Source organism: Pongo abelii, chromosome 13 (genome assembly GCF_028885655.2).
Source record: "Pongo abelii isolate AG06213 chromosome 13, NHGRI_mPonAbe1-v2.0_pri, whole genome shotgun sequence".
Lineage (NCBI taxonomy): Eukaryota > Metazoa > Chordata > Mammalia > Primates > Hominidae > Pongo > Pongo abelii.
Window position 1 is genome coordinate 100,243,566 of NC_071998.2, and position 25,810 is coordinate 100,269,375.

The window sequence follows — 25,810 nt, forward strand, 5'->3', positions numbered from 1 at the left end:
CTGGTCTCAAACTCCCAGGCTCAAGCGATCCGTCCCTCTCGGCCTTCCAAAGTGCTTAGATTACAGTTGTAAGCCACCACGCCCAGCATCTAATCTTTCTTATTTTCTGATAAACGTATTCAAAACTGTAAATTTCCCTCTAAGCTCTCTTTTAGATTCACGCCAGATATTTTGACATGCAGTGCTTTGATGGTCATTATATGCATATCTTAATTTTCTTTATGATTTTTCTCCTTAACATATAGGTTAATATTGTTTTTATTTACAGACATAGGTGATTTTTTCCCCTAAACTTTTGTTAATTTCAAATCTTACAGCATTGTAATCAGAAGACATCTGTATGATGCAGACTGTTTTGTAATTTGTTGACTTTCTTATATTCTGGTATGTGGCTGATTTTAGTGGATCTTATGTGCTCAAAAAGAGTATGATTCTGTATTTGTGGATTTTACATATCTATTTAATTGAACTTATCATTCATACAATTGAAACTATCTATATATTTTATTTTTATTTTTTGGAGACAGGGCCTCACTGTGTCGCCCAGGCTAGAGTGCAGTGGCACAATCATGGCTCACTGCAGCCTCAAATTCCTGGACTCAAGCCATCCTCCTGCCTCAGCACCCTGAGCAGCTGGGACCGCAGGCAGGTGCCACCATGCCTGGCTAATTTTTTTATTTTTTTGTAGAGAATATGTTGCCCAGGCTGGTCTCAAACTCCTGGTCTCAAAGCTATCCTCCTGCCTTGGTCTCCCTATATCTTTTATTTTAAAAATGTGTTTGATTTTTCAATACCAAGGGTGGTATGTCCAGTTTCAAATGTTGGTTTATATTTTGCTGTACTCTATTTCCATCAGTTATTGCTTTTATTTGGACACTATACTGTTACAGGTAAACATTCCTGATTAGTTTATTCTATCGATACATGACATAAGTTGCTCCTTATGTTTTATCTTCTATATTTTGTCCGACGTTACTGTCATCTTGGTTTTCTTATGGTTCATCTTTGCCTAAAACGTCATTTTCCATTCCTTCAGAAATATTTTGTATAGTACTTATGCATATGTACATGATCAATACTCTTCTGTAATGTTCCTTTCTCATTGTGTCCTTGTCTGGTTTTGCTAATAAAGTTATGTTATCCTCATAAACAAGCTGGAAACTATTCCTTCTTTGAGTGTCCTTTGAAATAATGTGTTTAAGGCTAGCATCAGCTGTCACTTGAGTGTCTGGTAGAACTGAGCCTGGAGCTTTCTTGGATGGAAGATTTTTTTAACCGATTCAATTTCTTTGATAGGTAAAAAATTATTCAGCTTTTCTAATTTTTCTTGAGTCAGTTTTTGGTAAGTTGCATTTTTTTTCTAGGAATTTGTCCATTTAAATTTTCAAGTGTATTGGCATAAAACTGTTCCTTGTATTTCTTATTAGCTTATCTGCTTTCATTTTTAGTGAGCTCTAATTCACATACCATAAAATTCACCTTTTTCAAGTATACAGATCGGTGTTTTTTAATATAGTCATAAGGTTATGCAACCATTACCACTATATAATTCACAAACACGTCCATGATTCCAAGAAGAACCCCTGTACCTGTCAGCAGTCACTCCCAATTCCCCCTCTTCTCAGCCCCTGGCAACCATGAATCCGCTTTCTACCTCTATGGATTTGCTTATTCTGGACATTTTATATCAATGGAATCATACAACATGTGGCCTTTTGTGTCTGGCTTCCTTCACTTAGCATAATATTTTCAAGGTTCATCACATGGTAGCATGTATCAGAACTTCATCGTTTTTCTGGCTAAATAATATTCCATTGTATGGATCAACCACATGTGTATATCCACTCATCAGTTTGATAGACATTTGGGTTGTTTCCACTTTTTGGCTATTATGAATAATGCTGCTATGGACAAATTTTTGTGTGAACATATGTTTCCAATTCCCTTGGAGTAGAACTGCTGCATCATATGGTAATTCTGTGTTTAACTTTTTGAGAAACTGCCAAACTGTTTTCCAAAGTAGCTGCACCATTTCACATCCTTACCAACAATGTATGAGAGGTCCAATTTCTTCACATCCTTGCCAGGACTTGTTATTTTCCTTTTAAAAAAAATCAGCCATCCTAGTGGGTGTGAAATGGTATCTCATTATGATTTGGATTTGCATTTCCTTAACAGCCAATGATGTTGGGCATCTTTTCATGCACTTGTTGGCAATTTGTGTGTCTTCTTTGGAAAAATGTCTTTTTAAAGCTTTTTTCTATTTTTAAATTGGATTATCTTTTTATTAAATTATAATAATTACAATTTAATTAGCTTTTAAATCTCTGCTATGTCTACGGTTCCCCCTTTGTCATTCTTAATATTATTTCTTTTTTTTCTTGATTAATTTTGCCAGATGGTTAATTTTATATGTCAATTTGGCTGGCCAAAGTGCCCAGATACGTGGTTTAAAAAACCTGAATGTTTCTTTAAGGGTGTTTTAGGAGTGGATTAACATTTAAGTGGGTGGGCCACGAGCGGTGGCTCATGCCTGTAATCCCAGCACTTTGGCCGAGGTGGGTGGATCTCGAGGTCAGGGGTTCGAGACCAGCCTGACCAACATGGTGAAATCCTGTCTCTACTAAAAATACAAAAATTTGCCAGGCATGGCGGGACCCACCTGTAATCCCAGCTACTTGGGAAGCTGAGGCAGGAGAATCGCTTGAACCCAGGAAGTGCAGGTTGCAGTGAGCCAAGATCACACCATTGCACTCCAGCCTGGGTGACAGAGCGAGACTCCGTCTCAACAACAACAACAACCAAAAAAACATTTAAGTAGGTGGACTTTCAGCAAAGTAGACTGCCCTCCATAATGCAAGCTGGCCTCATCCAATCAGTCAAAGGCCTGAAGAGAACAAAAAGAGTGACCTCCACCAAGCAATGTAGCAGCAGATGGCCTTTGGACCTGACTTGCAAACATCAGCTCATCTCTGGGTCTCCAGCCTGCCGATCCAACCTGCAGACTGTGGAACTTGCCAGCCTCCATAATCATGTGAACCAATTCCTTAAAATAAATCTGTCTACATAGATACATATCCTATTGGTTTTGTTTCTCTGGAGAACCCTGACTATACACTTATCTGTCTTATTAATATTTTCAAAGAATCACTTTTGGCTTTGTGGATCCCTTTTACTGAATATTTGGTTTCTATTTCATTAATTCTGCTATATCTTTATTATTTTGTTATTTGTTTCCTTCTACTATCTTCAGATTTATTCCCTTCTTTCTCTCACTTCACAGTTTTCAGCCTTTCTTCTTTTCTTCTATCAGTTTAAACCCAACAGCCAACTGCCTCCAGAGGTTTCTCCCTGGATATTCCACAAGCAAATCAATTCCAGATGAGTTCCTCCACCTCCCAAAAGCTATTGCTCCTATGTTTCTTATCTTAGTGGATAATCCCACTAGCCACCTACAGTCTCACAATCCTGAAACCTCAGTCCTAAGTTTCTCCCTTTCCCCAACCTGGCACATTTACTCAGCCATCACTTCCTGTTATTCCTTTTATTTATTTATTTTGAGACAGGGTCTCACTCTGTCACCCAGACTGGAGTACAGTGGTGTGAACATGGCTCACTGTAGCCTTGACCTCCTGGGCTCAAGTGATCCTCCTGCCTCAGCCTCTCGTGTAGCTGGGACCACAGGTGTGTGCCACCACGCCCAGCTAACTTTTTAACTTTTTGTAGAGATGGGGTATCACTTTGTTGCCCAAGCTGATCTCAAATTCCTGGGCTCCTCTCAAAGCGCTGGGATTACAGGCATGAGCCACCGCACCTGACCACTTATTATTATTCCTACCTCAGAAACCAGAGCCTGACTTTTGGCTGTAGTTCTACCTCTTATCTGGTTCTCTGGCTTCTCTCTTACTCCTTCTGCCCCGCCGCCATCTTTTTGAAAAAGAAATCTTTTTTTTTTTTTGAGACAGAGTCTTGCTCTGTCACCCAAGCTGGAATGCAATGGCATGATCTTGGCTCACTGCAACCTCTGCCTCCCAGGTTCAAGTGATTCTCCTGCCTCAGCCTCCCGAGTAGCTGGGATTACAGGCACCTGCCATCATGCCTGGCTAATTTTTGTATTTTTGTAGAGACAGGTTTCACCATGTTGGCCAGGTTGGTCTTGAACTCCTGACCTCAGGTGATCTGCCGCCTTGGCTTCCCAAAGTGCTGGGATTATAGGCCGCCTCACCCGGCCTGAAGCAGAAATCTAATTCTGTCATCCCACTGCTCCTCACACTACTCCCCAACATTCCATCTCCCCTACACCTACCTGTCCTCCTTAGTCTTGAGACATATGTGTTGAACCACCCAGACACAGCCAGCTTTTCCCTCTTCCCTTCACTCTGTCCATTCCCCCATTTTTCATCACTTAAATTGTTTTGGTTTGTTCCTTTCTCTCCATTTTCCATTTTGATGTTATTTTTTTCCCTCTAAAATAAGAACCTGAATGAGACTAAATTAATATTGGCTTGGGGCTTTTTTAAAAAAGGGTGTATCAATTCTTCTCCTTCCTTTTCTTTCCTTTTTCTGACATGGACTCTATAAGCTCTTTCAGTAAATTCTGTTTTGGAGAACAATTTGAGCCATTTTTTTCTCTCCCTCCTTTCCTCTCTATTTTTTATACTCCCTTCATTTATTCCTGAACCATGAGAAGTGCTTATTTTCTTGGTTGATTTTTTAGGTTCTCAATCGGGCTTTGTGGTTTCCATTCTTGTCTAATTCAAGAAACTATCTGTTCCTTTTTTGCAATCCCTTGAGCCTGTTTTGCCGTACTCTACTGGGTGGTTAATGGCTTCTGGTTTGCTATTTATTGCTTCTAATTAACTGCCTGGCTCACAGCCTTTAGGTATTAATTTAGTACTTGATTCCTTGAAGTTTAATTGTCTGGCCACACCATTCAGTTTCATCCAAGAACGACTGCATCAGTCTCTTTCCAGACGGCCTCAATTTTTGTTCCTTCTCTTTTCAGGGTCATATTATGAAGTAAAAGTATCAAAGGGTTTTATAAGGTGTACAGTTCCACACAGAAGCAAACTCAGCCTTCACGGTGGCACTCCACTGCTCAGGAAACTGTAGTCCCTAACTGTCTACCGTATCAGTTCCAAACGCTTCTTCTCAAGTTCACTCACAAAAATACCCAATTCTAGGCTGGACGTGGTGGCTCACATGTGTAATTCCCGCACTTTGGGAGGCCAAGGCAGGCAGATCTCTTGAGGTCAGGAGTTCCAGATCAGCCCGGCCAACATGGTGAAACCCTGTCTCTACTAAAAATACAAAAATTATCCAGGTGTGGTGGCACGCGCCTGTAATCCCAGCTACTTGGGAGGCTGAGGCACGAGCATCATCTGAACCCAGGAGGTGGAGGTTGCAGTGAGCTGAGATCACACTACTGCACTCCAGCCTGGACGACAGAGCGAGATTCTGTCTCAAAAACAAAAACAAAACACCAGTTCTACCTGTCCAATCCATTTCCTAGTGCAAGTCAACAGGGACCCTCCATTCCAGGTGGGCAGGACACCTTATACCACTTTCTCCATTAAGTCCATCAACAAATCCATAGAGTTCTCTGCTACTTTCTAGCTTTGTGACTTTAGCTAAAATATGCAAACTTTCTGTGGGTCAGTTTCTTTATCTCTACAGTAGCAATAATAGTAGTATTTAACTCACAGTGTTGCTATAAGGATTAAAATTAATATGGACAAGGTACTTTAAAGCGGTGTCTGCTGCATAGTAAGCACATACTAAAAGTTGCTCTAATTGGTATTATGATCAGGCTAGATTGATGAACGATACAAAGATAAATTAGATGTAAATTGTTACTTTTAAAGAACTTCCAGATTAGTAGAGTGGTAAGTTATATATCCACATACCGTCCATGGTAGATGGGGGAAGGATATAGGAAGATGGCTAAACTTCTGCCCTTTGCACCATGTTCTGTCTTTCTTTCTATCTCTCTAGCTCTTTCCCAAGAAAAACTGTGATCAGAACTCAATGGTCAGAAAATCCTTGATTGAGCCACATTTTACAAGTAGTCAGATGACTATGCCTTAAAGATAAGTGACCATAAATGATGTTCTGTCTTTTCCTTCTTAGGCAGGGTATGGCTCCAAGGGTCAGGCAGTTAACATCATCCATGTAGCTGGCTGGGTTAAGACTCAGGGTCTGCTTCTCAAACCTGGCCATCTTAGCAGCAGAGAGAAGCAAGCTTCATTTGGGACTTAACCCTTAGCCAACATCCAACTCAGTTTTGTTTTTCCCCAAAGAACCCTCAGAAATGAGCATTTGCCCATAATCAAATGGTAATCTGTTTCACATTCTATCATTGCTCTGAATATATAGATTCTGGGTTAAGAACCTCAAGGGAAAGAAGTATGAGTGGTAGGATTCAAGCACTAAGACCCTATCTGAACTCCTGACCATAGAGAGCAAAGAGGGTCATGGCAGACTGTGTGCTGTGGAAGAATATCTTCTGTGGGAGAAGGAAAAAATCAGGGAAGGCTTCCTGAAAGAGGTGGCATTTGAGCTGAGACTGTAAGGATGAGTAGTATAGGCTTAGACAGTGGGACCCTCAAAGAATTCTGAACACTAGCATAGTTAAACCAAAACATAACTTACATTTTTAAAAATGACCATGTTAGGGGGTGATCATTTTCTTGAGACAGCAAATTAGCCAGCATCCTGCCTCTGGATTTGAGGATTTTGGGCAATCTGGATACTGGGGAAATAGTCTCTGGGTAGGGTAGGTAATGGTCAGTAGGCTCTCTCTCAGTTTCAGTGGATTTCCATTCCCATCTCCATTATTCAAATTCCTTTTTTTCTGATTTTTGTACTCAGTTTCATGGCTATTTGAGACATAAGAAGGGGGTACCCTGCACAGAGGGAACAAGTAGCCTAGTCACTAGAAATGGACAATCTCAAGTGTACTGATAGAATAAGTCAAAGGCATTACTTGCGCTTCTTCACTTGCCACATCCTCCAAGGTCAGTCAGGTTCCCTCCTTCCTTCTTCACTGAATCTATCCTAGGAGAGTTCCACCCATAACCTCTCATCTCCTGAATCCATTGATAATTTTGAGTCTTCATGCTATCAGGCCACACCTTGGTAGGAAACAGGCTCTTTTTCTTTGCCTTCTGGGACACCCCTCTCTCCTGGTTCTTCCCTCTCTCTGGCAACCCCTCCTCAGCCCCCGCTTTTAAGGCAATGTCACTGTTAATTTCTAAGTGTCTTGGGAAAGTCTCTATTCAGGACCCACAGGACTGAAGCCCAAGCCCAGACCCAGGGTAATCTAGCAGAGGCACTGCCTCTGATAGGCCCATGCCACTTACATCCCAACTAGCACCCACCAGATGGTGGTAGAATCTGTATGCAAAGAGGAAGTGAAACTGTCAGAGAGAAGAGGGTAGGAGAAGAATGGAGAGTAAAAGCTCAGGGTGAGGGAAGGGGAGATATGGTTGTAAAAGGAAGTTGAGCCTGGGAGGAAATTTCAGATAAAGCAGTTGAATATTCATTCAGGGAGCAGGTTGAATTTTTTTTTTTTTTTTTGAGACTGAGTCTCACTCTGTTGCACAGGCTGGAGTGCAATGACGCAATCTCAGCTCACTGCAACCTCCCCACCTCCTGGGTTCACGCAATTCTCCCGCCTCAGGCTCCTGAGTAGCTGGGATTACAGGCGTGCACCACCACGCCCGGCTAATTTTGTATTTTTAGTAGAGACGGGGTTTCACCATGTTGGCCAGGCTGGTCTCGAACTCCTGACCTCCTGATCCACACGCCTCAGCTTCCCAAAATGCTGGGATTACAGGCGTGAAGCACCACACCCGGCCCCATCACAGACTTTTGAGTGCAATGCCAACAGGTTAGAGGCAGGCTTCAGAAGGGTTAAACCAGTTTTATGTGCAGAATGGTGGGGGGCGAAGTAGACACACTAGGGATCGGTACAAAGCCCTGCTGCCTGCTATGCGATCACCTCACCTAAATGCCTTCCCTCTTCTGTGTTGCTGAAGTCTTTCCTACTTCATGGCTTGACTCTATAAAGCTGTCCTTGATGGCTGTGGCCCACCTGATGTCCACGTTCATAAAACTTTCTGGACTATACAATGAACATATCATTCTCTCCGCAGAGAGACTCAAAGGACGTACAGAATCTGAGCTTATCCTTCATTTGTTAGATGCATGAGCCCAATCAGAATATAAGGTCTCACATACCACATTTAAGTCACCTGGCAGCACTAGGCTGTGTACAATGTAAAGATACATTAGATGCTTTCAAAAACAGATGGGCTTCGGAATATTTATTCTTTTCTAGAGTGACAGATTCTGCCACATGGCTCTCCAGCTAGAAGACTACATTTCTTAGTCTCCCTTGAAGCTAGGTCATTGTAACTATGTTTTTGCCAAAGGAATGTGAACAGCAGTAATGTGGGCAGCCAGCCTAAAAGGTAACTACTTGCCCTGAACTTCTCTTTTTCTTTCCTTCAATCTTGAACAAGGACATGCAAGCAACCTGGTTTCTACTGTACAGATGGGGACAAAGCCTCAGGGGGATGGTACAGCAACAAGATGGAAAGAACCCGGGTCCCTGAATGACCTTGTGGAACAGAGTCATCCCACCAGCCCCAATCCAACCAGACTCTTATCAGAGAGAAAAATAAACTACCTTATTTAAACCACTATATGTTAAAATCTCTAATTCAGGAGTTAAGCCTCTACTTAATACATTTCCCCAAATCCATTCTCTCCATCTTCTTTAATACAATAATTCTGATTTTTGAACTGGGCATATTATGTCTCAGCTAATAGGCTCTACTTTACATCCTCCTTTGTACCTATGTGCAACCACATGATTAAGTTGTGGCCAAAGAAGTATAAAAATTGTTATATGAAACTTCCAAGTAATCCCTTTATAAAGTAGTCAGTGACCTTCTTCCTGCTTCATTTTTCCCACTGTCTAGAATGTGAACATAATGGCTGTAGCTCAAGCAGTTATTTTGAACCATGAAGTTACATGCTAAGAATTGTGAAAAAACAGAAGGGCAGGATCCAGAGACACTGGTGACCAAGGAGCCTCCACACCAGTTCTGGATTACCTATTTCTAGGTTTCTTTCTGTAAGAGAGAAACTTCTATCTTGTTGAAGCTATTAATGTTTGCTTGTTGTATACAGCTGAACTTAATCCTAACAACAGATACATCCACTAACAGATATGAGCTCCTGGGACTCAACACTTCAAACCCCAGCTTGATTGTTGGATATCCCTCTTAGCAGAAGAAAAGGAAAGTCACTACTTCCCAAAGTTGCTTAAAGTAAGAGGCCAGTTTCCATTCCTTCTGACCACCATCCGCTTGGCTTTTGTGCTCGTTGAAGCAGCTCTACAGGGAGGCCCTTGGCTGACAAACTCCCAGTCTGCGGGTCCAGCAGGCCACAACAATGGTGGCTTGCACTAGGGGACCATAACATACGTGGCGTCATAAAAGAAGAGGGATGGGAGTGGGGAGGCTGATGTGACCCAGCTCTGACGGGTCAGTGAGCAGGAACAGAATGCTACGAGGTGGGCGCTGCTCACTGCAAATTTAGGTCAATACAGACAGGGAGGAAATAAGGCAACCTCTCTCTTTAGGTTGGGGTTTTTCTGCTTCCCCCTAGCTGCCCTGGCCAGATGGCGGCCTCCTCCCCTATAACCCAACCCCAGGCGGCAAAGGCGGAAGCCAGATCTAAGAACTGGGGGAGCTTAGACTCAGCACCCACCCCTATCCACAGCCTTGCAGAACTTGGATGACCCCTCCCTCTCCCAGCCTCACTCTCCCCATCTGTAAAGCGGGCGGCAGGCATTGACAGCTCTTTGGGCCTTTCCTCCAGGCCGGCGGAGGTCTGGGCACTGCGCTCCCCATCCTGGCCTCGCCTCTGCAAGAGCTGCCTCCACGGACATCTTTTCCGACCCCCTCCCCCTCCCCCGCCCCCTCTCCTCGTTCCCCCGATCCTCGGTCCCCCACCCTGGGTCTCCCCTCCCGCAACCCCTCGCCCTCCCGCAGCCTCACCCTCCTCCGACAGGTAGCGCAGGTCGTAGAACTCCCCCGCGAAGGTGCCGTAGGAGGAGTCGTGGCGCGGCACCGCCTCGTCGGCCCCCGTGTCCCCCCGCGCGCGGCCCCGGGGTCCCCCGTCGTCCGCGGGGCTGGCTGCGCAGGCGGCGGGCCCCGTCAGTAGCAGCAGGAGCAGCGGCGCCCAGACCCCCGGGTGCTGCCGGGGCGGCCGCGCCATCGCTGCGCACAGATCCCGCAGCCAGGCCGCTCGGGCCGCAGCGGGGGCGCCGCGGGCGCGGGCCGGGACTGAGCCGCCGCCGAGGCCACCAGCACGCGCCCGCGCAGCCGCGGAGCTTCCCGCACCCCCGCCTCCCTGCCTCGGTCTGCGCATCCTCGCTCCAGCACCGCAGCCTCCCCCTTCCTCTTGGAACCCCCTCCTCCCCGCACCGGTCTCTCCTTCCTAGCAGCTTCCCTTCTCCCATCCTTCTTTCCATTCTCCCCATCTCCCCGACTTGCCTCCACTCAGGCAGATTTGGCCCTTCTAGCCCCTTGCTACTCCGGAGTATGGTCCGCGGACCGGCAGCATCAGCATCACCTGGAAGCTTGTTAACATCGCTAAGGCCCCACTCCGGACCCATGAAGCAGCATGTTCATTTCACCAAAATTCCCAGGAGATCCCAATGCACGTTCAATTTATGAAACGCTCCTCTAGAGAGTTTACCCTGGACACACCTGGTCAGTGCTGCCTCCTCAACCTTGTGCCGGCACTTTTTGGTTTACATAAAGCACTTGCTAGACCTATTATTTCTTGGATCATCACAGAAGGAACTTGAAATTGCAAGACCCCCACTATAGAGCTAGGTAAACTGAGGTGTTTAGAGACAGAGAAGACTGGATTCACCTGCTTCCTCTCCAGGCTCTTGCGGTGTGTAATCAACAGAGGCTGATGCCAGTAGGTAACCTGTCCCCCTTCAAAACTAGGCTTCTGGTTTACTCTCTTTACCTGCAGCAAGCACGCACAGGCCTTGGAAGGCTCACACCGTGTCTGAGGGCCATGCTGAATTGTTGATTTTTCTCAAATCCATTCCTGCTGCTTGCAATTCACTTTTGGCTATTTACTCAGCCATCCATTGATTCACACCAAGCATTTGCTTTATGGCAGGTCCCAGGGTTCTCTTCTGCTGATGGTTGTTGGGGTGATATATTCGAATTGCTAAGCTGTTTTCCATTAGAGACGCGGACGCAATTCCTTTCAGGCTGGTGTTGCAGAGCCAGCATTTTAACCTGCTTTTCCTATTTTATTATTTTATTTTATTGCATAAACAAAATAATTATGGAGGCAGAAAAGCATAGAGGTCCCAAATGCAGACCTAGAAGTCAGACTGCCTGATCTCTCATGATTAGTCACTGACATGATGCAATGAAGATTAGGGAAGATCATAGGGGTAAGGATCAATAGGGTTCAGTGCTGTAAGTGGCATGCACACATGTACACAATATTGTGAAATGTTAATATTCAAAAGGAAACTAGTGATCTTAACCCTTTATGGCCTGATTGGCTGAGAGATAAGGGTAGTGCTGTTGAAATAGGGGAGACGTGATGGGGGACTTAGAAGTCAGGTATTTTCTATTAGGTATCAGCTAACAGTGGGCTGTCCAGCTGGAATTTAAACATGTTAATCCTGATGGCGGAAATGAGGTGTAATTCATGAAAACCTTGAGCTTCACTAGGTCCCCCAACATAGCAGTTGTCACAAAAAATAGGTCAGATTATTTGAAAAAGGTAAGATGAACTATGATTACTTTAAAAACTCAAGAGACTTCTTCCCAAAAAAGCATAGCTTGGCAATGCATAACATTCTAAAAAAGCGAATCCAACAGATTGAAAATCTGTTAAAGTGTAGTCCTTCAAAAAACAACAACAACAACAAAAAACAAAAAACAAAAACCTTAAACCTTTCTTAAAAATTGAAATTTCTTTCTTTTCTTCTCTTTCTGTTCACCAGGGAAGGTATGGTCAATTTAAAATGGACCAAGGTTTAGCCAAAAAAAGAAAGCATTAGATTTTTGATTTCAGTGTAGATTCTCTGGTTTGGGAATACAAGCTTTTACCTCTTACTTTCCTTTTTATTCCCTTCATTTTGGTTACTGAAATTAACAATAATGGTGCCCAAATAGAAGGCAAATGAAAACCAGGCCATTCTTCTCCTAGTAAATTAATCTGATATAAAAACATGTGGGCAGCTGGGCACGGTGGCTCACGCCTGTAACTCCAGCACTTTGGGAGGCCGAGGTGGGCAGATCACAAGGTCAGAAGATCGACACCATCCTGGCTAACACGGTGAAATCCCATCTCTACTAAAAATACAAAAAATTAGCCGGGCATGGTGCTGGGCGCCTGAAATCCCAGCTACTCAGGAGGCTAAGGCAGGAGAATGGCCTGAACCCAGGAGGCGGAGCTTGCAGTGAGCCGAGATCAGGCCACCGCACTCTAGCCTGGGCGACAGAGTGAGACTCCATCTCAAAAAAAACAAAAACAAAAACAAAACAAAACAAAACAAAACAAAAAAACAAAAAAACACCACGTGGGCTTTCTATATTGTTTTTATGGGGGTATTTGGGTATTTTGGGGACGGTTTGCAACTACAGCCTAAAATGAAGTTTGCAGGTAATCTATGTATTTCAATTCTCTCTCTACTCATGTAGACTCACAGGGGGACACAGATAGGCTTCAGGGGTGATATGAGGACCTTATGAAAGTGCTGGAATAATGTTGTGATGTATGGGTTTTTCTAGGGAGAAAACCCATAGCTTTTTTTTATGAATTATTTTTTCCATGTTCAACTTTTTTTTAATTTACTTTATGTTCTGGGATACATGTGCAAAACGTACAGGTTTGTTACATAGGTATACATGTGCCATGGTGGTTTGCTGTACCTATCAACCCATCATCTAGGTTTTAAGCCCTGCATGCATTAGGTATTTGTCCTAATGCTCTCCCTCCCCTTGCCTCACCCCCCACAACATGCCTTGGTGTGTGATGTTCCCCTCCGTGTCCATGTGTTCTCACTGTTCAACTCCCACTTATGAGTGAGAACATGCAGTGTTTGGGAAAACCTATAGCTTTTATGGGTCACTCAAGCCTTATGCCTTTTCAGGGCCTAGCAACCTATTCGGCTCCTTCCATTTCATGAGATTCTCTCCCATCCACTCAAATTGCCTTTGGGGATTTTCTTTCTCTTCATGTTTTCTGACAAGATTTAAGCCCTGGAAAGAGTGGAGGCAGACCTGTTCCAACCCTAAGCACATGCTCCCCTCTTAGTTACATCCTAGGTTTGCAGAGACCCTCTGTTCCCCACCAGTGTAACTCTACAGAACAGCTAAGAAATATTGTAGTTTCCTCTACTGTGCACATTTTCTGGGGAGGAACTTTGCCTGAACATTCTGAGACCACTGGCTGTACAAGAGCTGGCCACTCAAACAAAAACTTAGAGATGAATCAGATTTAAATTCATTTTCATTTTAAAAAGAAAGACAGTACCTTTATTTTCTCTGCACCTCAAAGCCATTTCTCTGACACAACCTTTTTTGTGATTAAAAACTCCCACAAATCATTGCCGCATCTTGGTATCTGATGAGTAACCGATTTGCCCAGGCTTCTGACTGTCTAGTATATATAATTTTTCACTTTGGATTTTGTAAGAAATAAAAGCTGTGATTGTGGCAGTTCCTTAGAAAGTTAAACATGGAGTTTCCATGTGACCCAGCAATTCCATGATAATTTAAAACAGATGTTCACGCAAAAACTTGTACACGAATGTCCATAACAATATTATTATTATTATTATTTTATTTTATTTTTTTTCTGAGACAGAGTTTCACTCTTGTTGCCCAGGCTGGAGTGCAACGGCGCAATCTCGGCTCACCGCAATCTCTGCCTCCCGGGTTCAAGTGGTTCTCCTGCCTCAGCCTCCCTAGTAGCTGAGATTACAGGCATGCAACACCATGCCCAGGTAATTTTGTATTTTTAGTAAAGATGGGGTTTCTCCATGTTGGTCAGGCTGGCCTCAAACTCCTGACTTCAGGTGATCTGCCCACCTTGACCTCCCAAAGTGCTGGGATTACAGGTGTGAACCACCGCGCCCAGCCTAACAGTATTATTCATAATAGCCAAAAAGCAGAAGCAACCCAAATATCTATCAACTGATGCAACTGATGACTGGATAAGCCAAATATGGCATATCCATATAATAACACATTATTCAGCCATAAAAAGGAGTGCAGTTCTGATACATGCTACAACATGGATGAACTTTGAAAACGCTATGTTAAATGAAAGAAGCCAATCACAAAAGACTACATATTGTATGAGTTTGTTTGTATGAAATTTCCAGAATAAGCAAATCCATAGACAGAAAGTAGATTCGTGGTTGCCAGGTGATGCCAGGGGTTAGAATCAGTAGTGACTGCTAACAGATATGGGGTTTCCTTTTGGCATGATGGCATTGTTCTGGAATTAGATAGCGGTATTGTCTACACAACATTGTGAATTCATTAGAAACCACTGAATTGTATGCTTTAAAATGGTTATAGTGATGAATTTTATTTGAGTTTTTAAAACTGTAATTTTTGAAGTGGTGAAAGATAAATATGATATCAGAATATTCGTCTGCTATATTCCTGGGGAATATAAAATTCTGGGTACATGCAAGTGGGATCTTCTGAATGCCCTAGGATCTCAAACTCTTCAAACATAGAATTTCCTGTGCAGTCTACAATCCATAAAGCTGTGGGTTGCAGGTTTCCCAGACCCCTTGCAATAACCTTCCATGCCCACTGGGAATCTGCATCCTACAGTTTGGAGCCCTAGCTCTGGAATGACTATGTCAGTAAGCTGATTGTTTCCCCCTGGACATAAGGTGTGTGTTGTGTGCCCATATGGTGTTGTTGTTTGGGTTTAAAATATATAAAAAATGTGAAACAATTGCGCCAATTCATTTTCATCCCTATGAATCCATCCAGCACAATTTCATCTTCTCAGTCACAATGCCAAGCACCCATCATTCACTTAAATAGGCAAATAACCAGGACAACTGCTGAAACCATGGAATCCTCTTATTTTACTGGTTAGAGGTGAGCTGCCAAAGGTACTGGGTTTCAAATACAGTAACAGCCAACTTGTTTGTGGTCAGACTTCCAGTGACGTCAACCTTCGGAAACTTCAACGTCTGTGAACTCAGGGGGAAGCGGGGAAGAAGCAGGAAGCCCAGAGCCTCCTGGAAACACTGGCCAAAAAGCCCATGCATCCCTCCTTGGAAGCCAAGCAAATCTGACACATAGGAAATACTGGCTTTCCTGGCTTCCCCAAGAAACCTTCAGCTTTGCCCTGGAGGTTTCCATCAGCGAGCAGGAGGTGAAGAGCAGAAGCCTCAGAAAGCAGGTTAGAAGAGGAAGAGGGTGCTGGGTTGGCAAGAAGTGACAGCCCCATATTGTACGGGAACATATTTTGTATCATGTGCACAAGATAAAGAACAGCTAAAGCTGTTTTAAAAGTATAGCCGGGGGACATAGGGGTAAAAGGCCCCAAACGCTACAGTTGCCCCGGATAGCTCCACTGATAGAGCAGAGAGCAGTAAAAAACCATCAGTGAGAACAGCATAATATCCTATAAAAGGCCAAGCCAAGCCCTACACATATTGATAGCTCTTAATGATATCACTGCACCGTACCAAGGTACAAAAGGGGCTGATGTTTATAATCATGACCATGACTCATGAAGAAAAGGTTAAATACGCTCCAGTATACTCTGTTTACTAAGGCAGGGAAGTGCGTAATACATTTTAGAAAGATTTCCCTCAAAAAAAATATTAAAATTTTAAAGATTCAGCACTTAAAGGGTTACTCCTCGGTTATCTGAATATTCGCATACATTCCTCATTTTACAACAATACTGGTAAATGAGGCATTACCTTTTTTTGTAGTCATTAGTATCAAATTATTGGCACCATTCAGTTTTAAGGAGAGGGACAGGAGAGCAAACTATACAATATAACATAAAAATACAGTTCTGATACAAATATATGAGATCAGTTCCTCTTAACAAGTGGTCATAAGAAATGAATGAACATTTTACACACAAGGAAATACAACTAGTAAATCATCACATGGAAAAGTGCTCAGCCTTGCTAGCAATTAATGAAATAAAACAACTCTTCAAGAATAACTATACATACCTATTAAACTAGCGAAAATAAATAAAAATGGCAAAACCCAATACTGACAGAGCTATTGGTAAACAGAAATGCTTATACATTGCTGGTGGCATCATAAATTGTCGAGGGGATTCAAGCATTCAGAGGGGGTGGGGAGGCTAAACTAGATGACCTTTAAGGTCCTTCCAACCCAAAGATTGGATCTTTCTAGAAAGCAATCTGGCAATATAAAACAAGAGCTATAAAATACTTCATGCTCTTTGACCTTGTAATCCCTCTTTGGAGATATTCCTAAGGGAATAATCCAAAAGAAGGAGCAGTTTTTTTTTTTTTTTTACAGACATTCATAGCAGCACTATTTATAAGAATGAAAAATTAGATATAACTCAAATATCTAATAATGGGGTGAAGTGAGGTTACCCATGTTACACAGATAAAAGATATTTAAATTGGTGAGAGTAGAATCTGTGTTGACAAGTGGAGACAAGTGTTAGGCGGAGAAGTAAAACAAAGGAGAATGTACACAATGATCATAGCTATGTAAAAATATGTGTGTATTCATTGAGAAAGCTAGGGAACTAATTTAGAGGGATATTTTGTGGTTAGGGGGTTCCTTTATTCCTGCAAAGTTGTTCAAGTGCATTAATAAAAATTTAAAAACACATTTCTTGAAACTATATAAAAAGAGCAAAACTTCTTCTGGTCAAGATTCTATCAATAGGACTTGAATCGATCAACTTTAGAAATAATTTTCTGAATCTTCTTGATATTGAATCATCTTAACCTTGTAAGGATTTTTAGACAATGTAAGCTATCATCTCCTACTTTGGGTTCAATGATAAATTCTATTTATTCCAAATAATATCATATCCAAAGAGTTCACAAGTTGAATTATATTTCAGATTAAGCTGAAGTACCTTCAGTCATAGTGATATGTAACTTTCTTTTTTTAGTTCATCTACTCACATCTGAATACAAATGAATGTTAAAGACTTTATAAGATCTGTATATTTATCAGTGTAAATGAAAAACCAGCAATAAAGAATTATTCTTTCATTAAAAATGACTCTTTAACAAACAGTCAAAGCTCGGTGCAAGTTTCAATCATACAAAATCAAATGGTTGAAATTGATAGTAAAAGATCCCACATCATATTAACCCCTGTGGTTATTAACAGATACACACAGGTACTTCTGAAAAGGAATCCCGTTTTCCCATCTTTCTTTTCCTAGACTTATCAAATCCTGTCTCAACTACATAGAGTAATAGAAAAACTCTAATGCTTAGGAGACATAAAATAACTTTTCCCATAAAAGTCAAGCCAGAAATTGGCTTCAACTAACCATGGAGACCTGGGCGAACAGAGCACACATTTGTATGTTGTGCTAGAGTGAGCACACGTAGCCCAAAGAAAGAAGACGGACAGAAGGCACCATGCCATCTTCCAGGTGACAAGGGGAGAATTTCACAGTTCGGTCATCAACAGTCTTTTCATCATTTTCTCTCTCTCCAGTTCCTGCCGGAGTGTCTCTGCACTAAAAAAAAAGTATGTGACAAAATAGTGAGAAGATCCCTCAAAAATTGCAGAAGCAGACAGCTTAAGTATCATCTCCCAGGTTCATTCCTGATCTCAGTGTTGGACTTTCTTTTTTAGGCTCCTTGAGGACTACCTACATTTGCTAGCATTTCAGTGATCTCAAATTGGCTACTTATTGGTTTCTCAGTCCCACCATGCTGAGAGTTCCTGGCTGACTATATGTCATTCATCTTTAAACCTCCAGAGCCTTGCACAGTATCTGGTGCATGGCAGCCATTCAGTAAAGTCTTTTTTTTTTTTTTTTTTGAGATGGAGTCTCACTCTGTCACCCAGGCTAGAGTACAGTGGCGCGATCTTGGCTCACTGCAACCTCCACCTCCCAGGTTCAAGCGATTCTTCTGTCTCAGCCTCCAGTGTAGCTGGGATTACAGGCACGTGCCACCATGCCAAGCTAATTTTTTGTATTTTAGTAGAGACGGGGTTTCACCATGTTGCCCAGGCTGGTCTCGAACTCCTGAGCTCAGGCAATCCACCTGCCTCGGCCTCCCAAAGTGCTAGGATTACAGGTGTGAGCCACCACACCGGCCCTCAGTAAAGTCTTTTGAATGAAGATGTCCAGGGGTTAGATTTATTTAAATCATGCTTTAAATTGGTTTCATATGCATTTTCTCCCAGGCTTTCATTTGATGAATATCTGAGGGAATGTTGTAACAAATAATTAATTATATTTTAATGAATCAAATTGAATGAAGTAAAATTGGCTGTTTTGAGAAGTTGCCTCTGACTTTTTGGACCTCAGGTCCAGTTGCATATCTATGTAACCTGCCTCCACTGTTTAAACACACACACACAAACACACACACACACACACACACACACACAGAGTAAATACACATCTTTTCATTGTTTTTAACTAGAGATGGGGCCTTGCTATGTTGCCCAGGCTGGACTTTAACTCCTGAACTCCTGGCCTCAACTGATCCTCCCACCTCTGCCTCCTGAGTAGCTGGGATGACAGGCATGAGCCACCACGCCTGGCAAAATACACATCTTTAAAGGCACTAACCAAGTTTAAGAATTTCATTCAGGGTAGAAAACAAAGTTTCTACTGTAGCCAACAAGGCCCTACGCAGTCTGGCCTTAACCCACAACTTCATAGGCCTCCTCTATTGTCATTCACTCTGCTCTGGCCACGCTGGCCCCTTAAACTTCCTTAACCATGTCAGGCACATGCTTCCTCAGGAGCCTTAGCACTGGCTGGTTCCTCTGCGCAGTACTCCTCCCAGGTATCTGCAGCTTTCTCTATAGCCCTTTTCAGGGCTCTGCTTAAATGCCACCTCATTGAGGCCATCCCAGAATACCTTATTGCCATTCACAGTTTCATGTTCCTCCCTATCCCTTGTCAATATCACACACACACACACACACACACACACACACACACACACTCATTTGTTGTCTATCTCCTCTAACAGCCTACCCTTGTAAACATTTTTTTTTTTTTTTTGAGACAAAGTCTCACTCTGTTGCTCAGGCTGGAGTGCAGTGGTGCAATCTCGGCTCACTGAAACCTCTACCTACCAGGTTCAAGCGATTCTCCTGCCTCAGCCTCCCAAGTAGCTGGAATTACAGGTGTGCACCACCACGCCTGGCTAATTTAAGTAGAGATGGGGTTTCACCATGTTGGCCAGGCTGGTCTTGAACTCCTGACCTCAAGGGATCCTCCCTTGTGCTGGGATTACAGGTGTGAGCCACCACACCTGGCCCCTTTATAGACATTTCAATAAATACTTACAGAATAAATGAAAGAATGTAGGAAAAGGCTGTAGGTGTCACAGACACAATTGAACCTAGAGTCTCCGTGGTTTTCCCATCACCAGAATTACCTGCCGGCACCTGCTGACCTGACATACCTGGCTGCCAGAGAAACAGGTTTCCGTGTGGTGTAAATGGTCTGCACTGTGGAGACGGTCTCTGTCAAAGGCCTCAGGGTCGCTGCTGGGATCAGCGGGGAAGTCGGGCCAGGACAGCATTGTAATTTACTGTCTCTGAAGTCTGCCTGGAGAAGAAACAGGAAAGAGGAGATCAATCTCAATTTGGGTTCCACTTTCACACTGTCAGTTTCTCCCTAAGCCTTACTCTACAGTTCCTGTTCTTTTTCACTACCAGCTAAAATGGATTGTCATTTTAAGTGATTTTACTTTGTGCCAGACACCATGCTAAGTACTTGACACATATTAACTCTTGACAACCCTTTAAGGTAGCGATAGTATTTTCTCACATCTTAGGCACCATCGGTTGTAAGATGCACCATTTTTGCATTTGCCAATCAGAAAGAAACATGTAGCCATTTAAACTTTGTCATGCCCACTATCAAACTTTGTCATGCCCAGTGGTAAACGTTCTGATATCGGGAAATGTTAAAAGGTGAAAAAAATGTATATTTTAAAACTGATTTTATGGGGAAAAGTGAGGCTCAGAGAGGTTAAGTAATCTGCCCAAGGTCACACAGTTAGTAAGTGTTAAGAACAGTATTCAGAACCAGGGCTAGCTGACACCATAACTGGGGTCTTTCATTACTGTAGCAGTGGTTCCCAAAGTATGGGCCCTAGACTAGCAGCATCAGCATTATCTTAAAACTGGGTAAAAATGCAAATTCTCAGGCCTCACCCAAGACCATTGGGACCAAGAATGCCTGGGGATGAAGTCCAATGAGATCTCCAGATGATTCTTCTGGAGGAATTACAATAAAGTTTCAGAATTACTGGTCTAGAGTATACTGTCTCATTTGGAGAGGATAATATATTCTTGTCATTTTCATTATATAGAAAACTATGCTGTTTACTTTTATATAGAAAACTTAGAAGATATATAAAAGTAGATCAGGCCGGGCACGGTGGCTCACACTTGTAATCCCAACACTTTGGGAGGTTGAGGTGGGTGGATCACCTGAGGTCAGGAGTTCAAGACCAGCCTGGCCAACATGGCAAAACCCCGTCTCTACTAAAAATACAAAAAATCAGCCAGGCATGGTGGCGCACGCCTGTAATCCCAGCTACTCAGGAGGCTGAGGCAGGAGAATCGCTTGAACCTGGGGGTGGAGTTTGCAGTGAGCCGAGGTTGCGCCACTGCACTCCAGCCTGGGGAACAGACAAGACTCTGTCTCAAAAAAAAAAAAAGTAGATCAATGAAGAAATTCCATAATTCCTTACTCTTGTCATCAGTATATTTCCTCATAGGTTCTCTTTCTCTTCCTCTCTTTCTCTCTCTCGACAGAGTCTCACTCTGTTGCCCAGGCTGGAGTGCAGTGGCACAATGAGAGCTCACTGTAGCCGCAACTCCTGGGCTCAGGTGATCCTTCTGCCTAAGCTTCTCAAGTAGCTGTCACTACAGGTACGTGCCATGCCTGGATAATTTTTTTAATCTTTCGTGGAAACAGAGTCTCACTATGTTGCCCAGGCTGGTCTCAAACTCCTGGTCTCAAGTGATCCTCCCACTTGAGCCTCCCAAAGTGCTGGGATTATAGGTGTGAGCCACCATGCTTGGCCATCATAGTATTTTTTCAATGCATAGTTTTTGTTTGTTTTATATTTTTGATAATACCAGCTATATATTTTATAACTGGATTTCTCATGCTAGTTCTTGGCCCTGAACTTGAAGAAATTTATTACATGATTTTCTAAAGAAGACACTCTGATCATCAAATGAGCAGTATCTTTTTTTTTTTTGAGTTGGAGTTTTTCTCTGTTGCCCAGGCTGGAGGCCACAATCTCAGCTCACTGCAACCTCTGCCTCCCAGGTTCAAGTGATTCTCCTGCCTCAGCCGCCTGAGTAGCTGGGGTTACAGGTGCCTGCTACCGCGCCCGGCTAATTTTTGTATTAGTAAGTGTGAGTGTTAAGAACAGTATTCAGAACAAGGGCTAGCTGACACCATAACTGGGGTTTTTTTTTAGTAGAGACCGGGTTTCACCATGTTGGCCAGGCTGGTCTCGAACTTCTGATCTCAGGTAATCCACCTGCCTTGGCCTCCCAAAGTGCTGGGATTACAGGCATGAGCTACTGCACCCGTCCTTTGATGCCATTTTTTATTCTTTCTGAAAAAAGAGGCAAATTTGCACTGATGGTGCAAAGGCAATAGTGAGTAAATGGGGCAGGGCCTTGGCATGAATTGAGGTAGTGGCACCAAACTGTACTAGTAGTCATTGTGTTCTTCATTGCCATATACTTCAAGTAGAAAAAAAAAAAAAAGCCAGCTTCACTAAAGAATGACCTTGAAGAAGCAGTAAAAATTACTTATATTATTAAATCTCAACCCTAAGTGTCTGTCTTTTTAATATTTTTTGAATGAGGAAATGAATGAGTGAATGAATGAACAAGCTTTCACTGGAACAAAGCACGTAACAGAAGGACAGAGCCAGGTTAGAAAGAAGCATGTGGAGCAGAAATCTGGCCAGAGCTAGGCAGGGGTCCCCACCCTAGATGGACCAACATACTGGGCTGAGTATCAGCAGAGATCCAGTTAATAGGCCTGAATACAAAGTAGAAACTGGTTTCGGGATCAAGCAAGAGCCCAGCTGTTGAAACCCAGCTCCATCAATGCTAGATCAACTGAGAGACCAACTTTGTGCAGAGCTTCCCAGCACTGCTAAACAACCCCTGTCACTGTGGCCAGGATAGGTCTGGAGGCCTGTGGAGAGGCCAAACCTGCAGAAAGTTCAAGTGTCATGATCTTGGCAGGAAGGAGATGAGAACACTACACACAGGGGTGAGAAAACTGAGAAGCTGAAGCCCATGAGCTTGGCTTCTGTTACCATCCACCTGTCACTGCCTCCCTAGTCATTGTTTCCAGTCTAGTCCACTCTCTTGAGTTACAGACTTGGATTTCCAACTGCCCATTCATTGTGTCCACTCGGATGTTTCAAAGGCATTTCTAATCCATCATAGCCAAAGGCAAACTCATCTCTCCCAACCAAGTCTTTTTCAAAGTTTCCTTATCTCAGTGAATGGACCCACTATCCATCTACATTCTGCAAATCAGAAATCTGGGGACCATTTCTGACCCTCTCTCTGCCTCATCTAATCCTGAATCTTACCAGCCTCCTAAATATCTTCCCTATCTGTGCGCTTCTCTCCACCTCCACCAGCAAAACCACTGTGGGTCAAGCTCTCTGCTCTCTCTCCCTTAAGCCACTGTCCTGCATTCCAGGCTACTGTCCTGAATCCACTCTGCCTGGATGCCACTGTCCTCCCACTGTGATCGCAGGGATCCCTTCCAAGTGCATCTGCCCTGTCACTGCCCTGCTCAAAGTCCCTCAAAGATTTCCCGTTGCTCGTAGGATGGAGATCAGAATCCCTACTGTGGCCTACAAGGCCAACAGGGTTGTGCCCCTCCAGTTTTATCACCACCTACATCCCCTTCCTCCTCTCTCACCCAGCTCCGCTTGCTTTCCGCATCCCAATCCCACTGGCCTGTTTTTCAGTCCCTTGAATGTGTGATGACCCCGCCCGCCCTGGGGGTCTGGCTCATGCTGTTCCCTCTGCTGCTCCAGCTGTCTTCGAGCCACTCTTGCTCAGTTCTTAAAAGTCCCAGCATGGTTTCTGCCATTGGCTTCCTGCTCCATCTTTGCCCCCAGCTTTTGGGAAGGGCTTCCCTGAGTGTCTCACAGCACTGCCAAGGCTGGGCAGAAGGCCAGAGTGCCCCACTACGGCCAACTAAGGGAGGTGGAGCCGGAGCTTCCAGCCGGGGAGCTGTGTCCAGCAAGACTGCAGGGAGCCAGGATGAGTGTCAGGGAAAGAGCATCTAACATCCTGGCAGAGCCCCGTGTCTCTGCCCTCTCATTCTTAAAAGGCAGATGCTGGAAGCAGCTCATGACCCTAGAAATGGACTGTTCTAGGAACCTGTTTTTCCCTCCGCCTGCCCTGCTGGACACCTTCCCACCTCTGCTCATCCTCTGAAACTTGAATCAGCCACTGCTCTCTCCCTCCCTATGTGGCTGAAGCCATGTTGGGTAGTGGCCATCATCCATCTCATAAGACTACACTTAGAGCTACCCTTAGCCACCCACAGCCCAACTCACAGATCCTCCAGATGGCACAAAAACCCTTTGGAAGGAGCTTCGGGGATCATAGAAATTGCAAGCTTTGGTTCCTGGGAGGAGGATAGAGTGAGAGGAAGGAGGTGTGGACCTCAGATTCCTTACTTCTGCTCCATCTAATTGCTCATGATACAGTGAGCTTCTGCAGAAGCTTTCATTTAGAGAATGAGTTGAGCCCTGAAAAGAAGCATGAACATTATCAAACTCTCTCATTTTGCAGATGAGGAAACTACAGCATTTAAACATTTGGCAGAATTTTTTAAAAAATCAAGACAGGGTCTCACTCTGTTGCCCAGGCTGGAGTCCAGTGGTGCAGTCATAGATCACTGCAGCGTCAGCCTCCTGGACTCCAGAGATCCTCCTGCCTCAGCCTCCTGGGTAGCTGGGACTACAGGCGGCTAATTTATTATCATTATTATTTTGTAGGGACAGGGTTTCTCTATGTTGCCCAGGCTGATCTTGAACTCCTGGTCTCAAGTGATCCTCCCACCTCGGCCTCCTAAAGTGCTGGGATTACAGGCATGAGCCACTGTGCCTAGCCTTGGCAGAATAAATAAGCTGCCCAGTGACACCCAGAGAGGTGGTGACAAGAAGTCTGTTGTCAGGACAACTTGTTCTCATTCTTCACAACACCCTGCCTCTCCAGCCTTGAGAAACAACAGTCATAACTGACAGATGTGGGATGTTTTGTGGTTGGTAAAACACTTTCAAATTCTTGGTCCTTTTTGGTCCTTGCCCCAACAGGATATGAGGAGGATATTCTTACTACTACTTTCACCTTAAGTAAGAAGAGGGGGCAGGCTCGGTGGCTCATGCCTGTAATCCTAGCACATTGGGAGGCCAAGGTAGGAGGATCACTTTCGCCCAGGAGTTGGAGACCAGCCTAGGCAACACAGTGAGACCTCATCTCTAAAAGCAAAAAAGAAAAAGCTGCTGGTGTTCAGGGTAGTAAAGTGACTTACCTAAGACCACACCATTATCAAGATCCAACCCAAAAGAATTGAAAACAGGTGTTCAAACAGATACATGTACACACATATGCATAGCAGCACTATTCACAATAGCCAAAAGGTGAAAACAACCCCAAAACCCCCAATAAATGAGTGGATAAACAAATTGCAGTATATAGATACAATGGAATAATATTCCATCATAAAAAGAAATGAGGCTGGGCACGGTGGCTCACGCCTGTAATCCCAACACTTTGGGAGGCGAAGGCAGGTGGATCACCTGAGGTCAGGAGTTGGAGACCAGCCTGGCGAACGTGGTGAAACTCCACCTCTACTAAAAATACAAAAATTAGCCAGGCGTGGTGGCAAGCAGCTGTAATCTCAGCTACTCAGGAGGCCGACGCAGGAGAAACACTTGAACCTGGGAGGCGGAGGTTGCAGTGAGCCGAGATCGTGCCACTGCACTCCAGCCTTGGCAATAGAACAGATCTCAATCCATCTCAAAAACAAACAAACAAACAAACAAAGAAATGAAGTATTGATACACGCGTGGATGAACCTCAAATACATTATGCTAAGTGAAAGAGGCCAGTCACAAAAGGTCACGTATGATACGATTCCATTTATATGAAATATCCAGACTAGGTAAATCCACAGACACAGAATGCAGACTGGTGGTTGCCAGCGGGTAGGAACAAAGGGAAAATGATGAGGAACTGCTTAATGGGTGTGAGGTTTTTGGAGGACACAATAAAAATGTATTGGAACTGAGAAGTGGTCACTGCACAACACTGTGAATGTACTGTCACTGAATTGTCACTTTAAAATGGTTAATTTTATGCCAATGTCACATCAATAAAATAGAGGCAGACTGTGTACAAATCCAAGCTTCTTCCCAACCTCACAGAGTTCAACGGTGATCAAAAGAAGCGGTTGACCTTGCTGTCTGGCATCCCGCAGAAAA

General features: G+C 43.7%; 2 protein-coding genes across 4 annotated transcripts in view; both read right to left on the bottom strand.

Moving 5' to 3' along the window:
- Positions 1–10,402, bottom strand: part of FRRS1L (ferric chelate reductase 1 like) — a 30,790-nt gene extending 20,388 nt beyond the window's left edge. Inside the window, exon 1 of the mRNA XM_024252338.3 lies at positions 10,071–10,402. Within this exon, the coding sequence (XP_024108106.3) occupies positions 10,071–10,290 (220 nt within the window). The 5' untranslated portion in view covers positions 10,291–10,402. The remainder of the gene's footprint in view (positions 1–10,070) is intronic.
- A 2,740-nt stretch (positions 10,403–13,142) lies between these two features.
- The window catches only part of EPB41L4B (erythrocyte membrane protein band 4.1 like 4B), a 150,805-nt gene continuing 138,137 nt past the window's right edge, over positions 13,143–25,810 (bottom strand). For 2 of the 3 annotated variants that reach the window (XM_054520416.2, XM_054520417.2), the window contains exons 24-25: positions 19,715–19,860; positions 13,143–17,799 (exon numbers count right to left, since the gene is read on the bottom strand). In XM_054520416.2, the coding sequence (XP_054376391.1) occupies positions 17,730–17,799; positions 19,715–19,860 (216 nt within the window). In that variant the 3' untranslated portion in view covers positions 13,143–17,729. The remainder of the gene's footprint in view (positions 17,800–19,714; positions 19,861–25,810) is intronic. The other variant, XM_024252799.3, reaches the window with a different exon arrangement.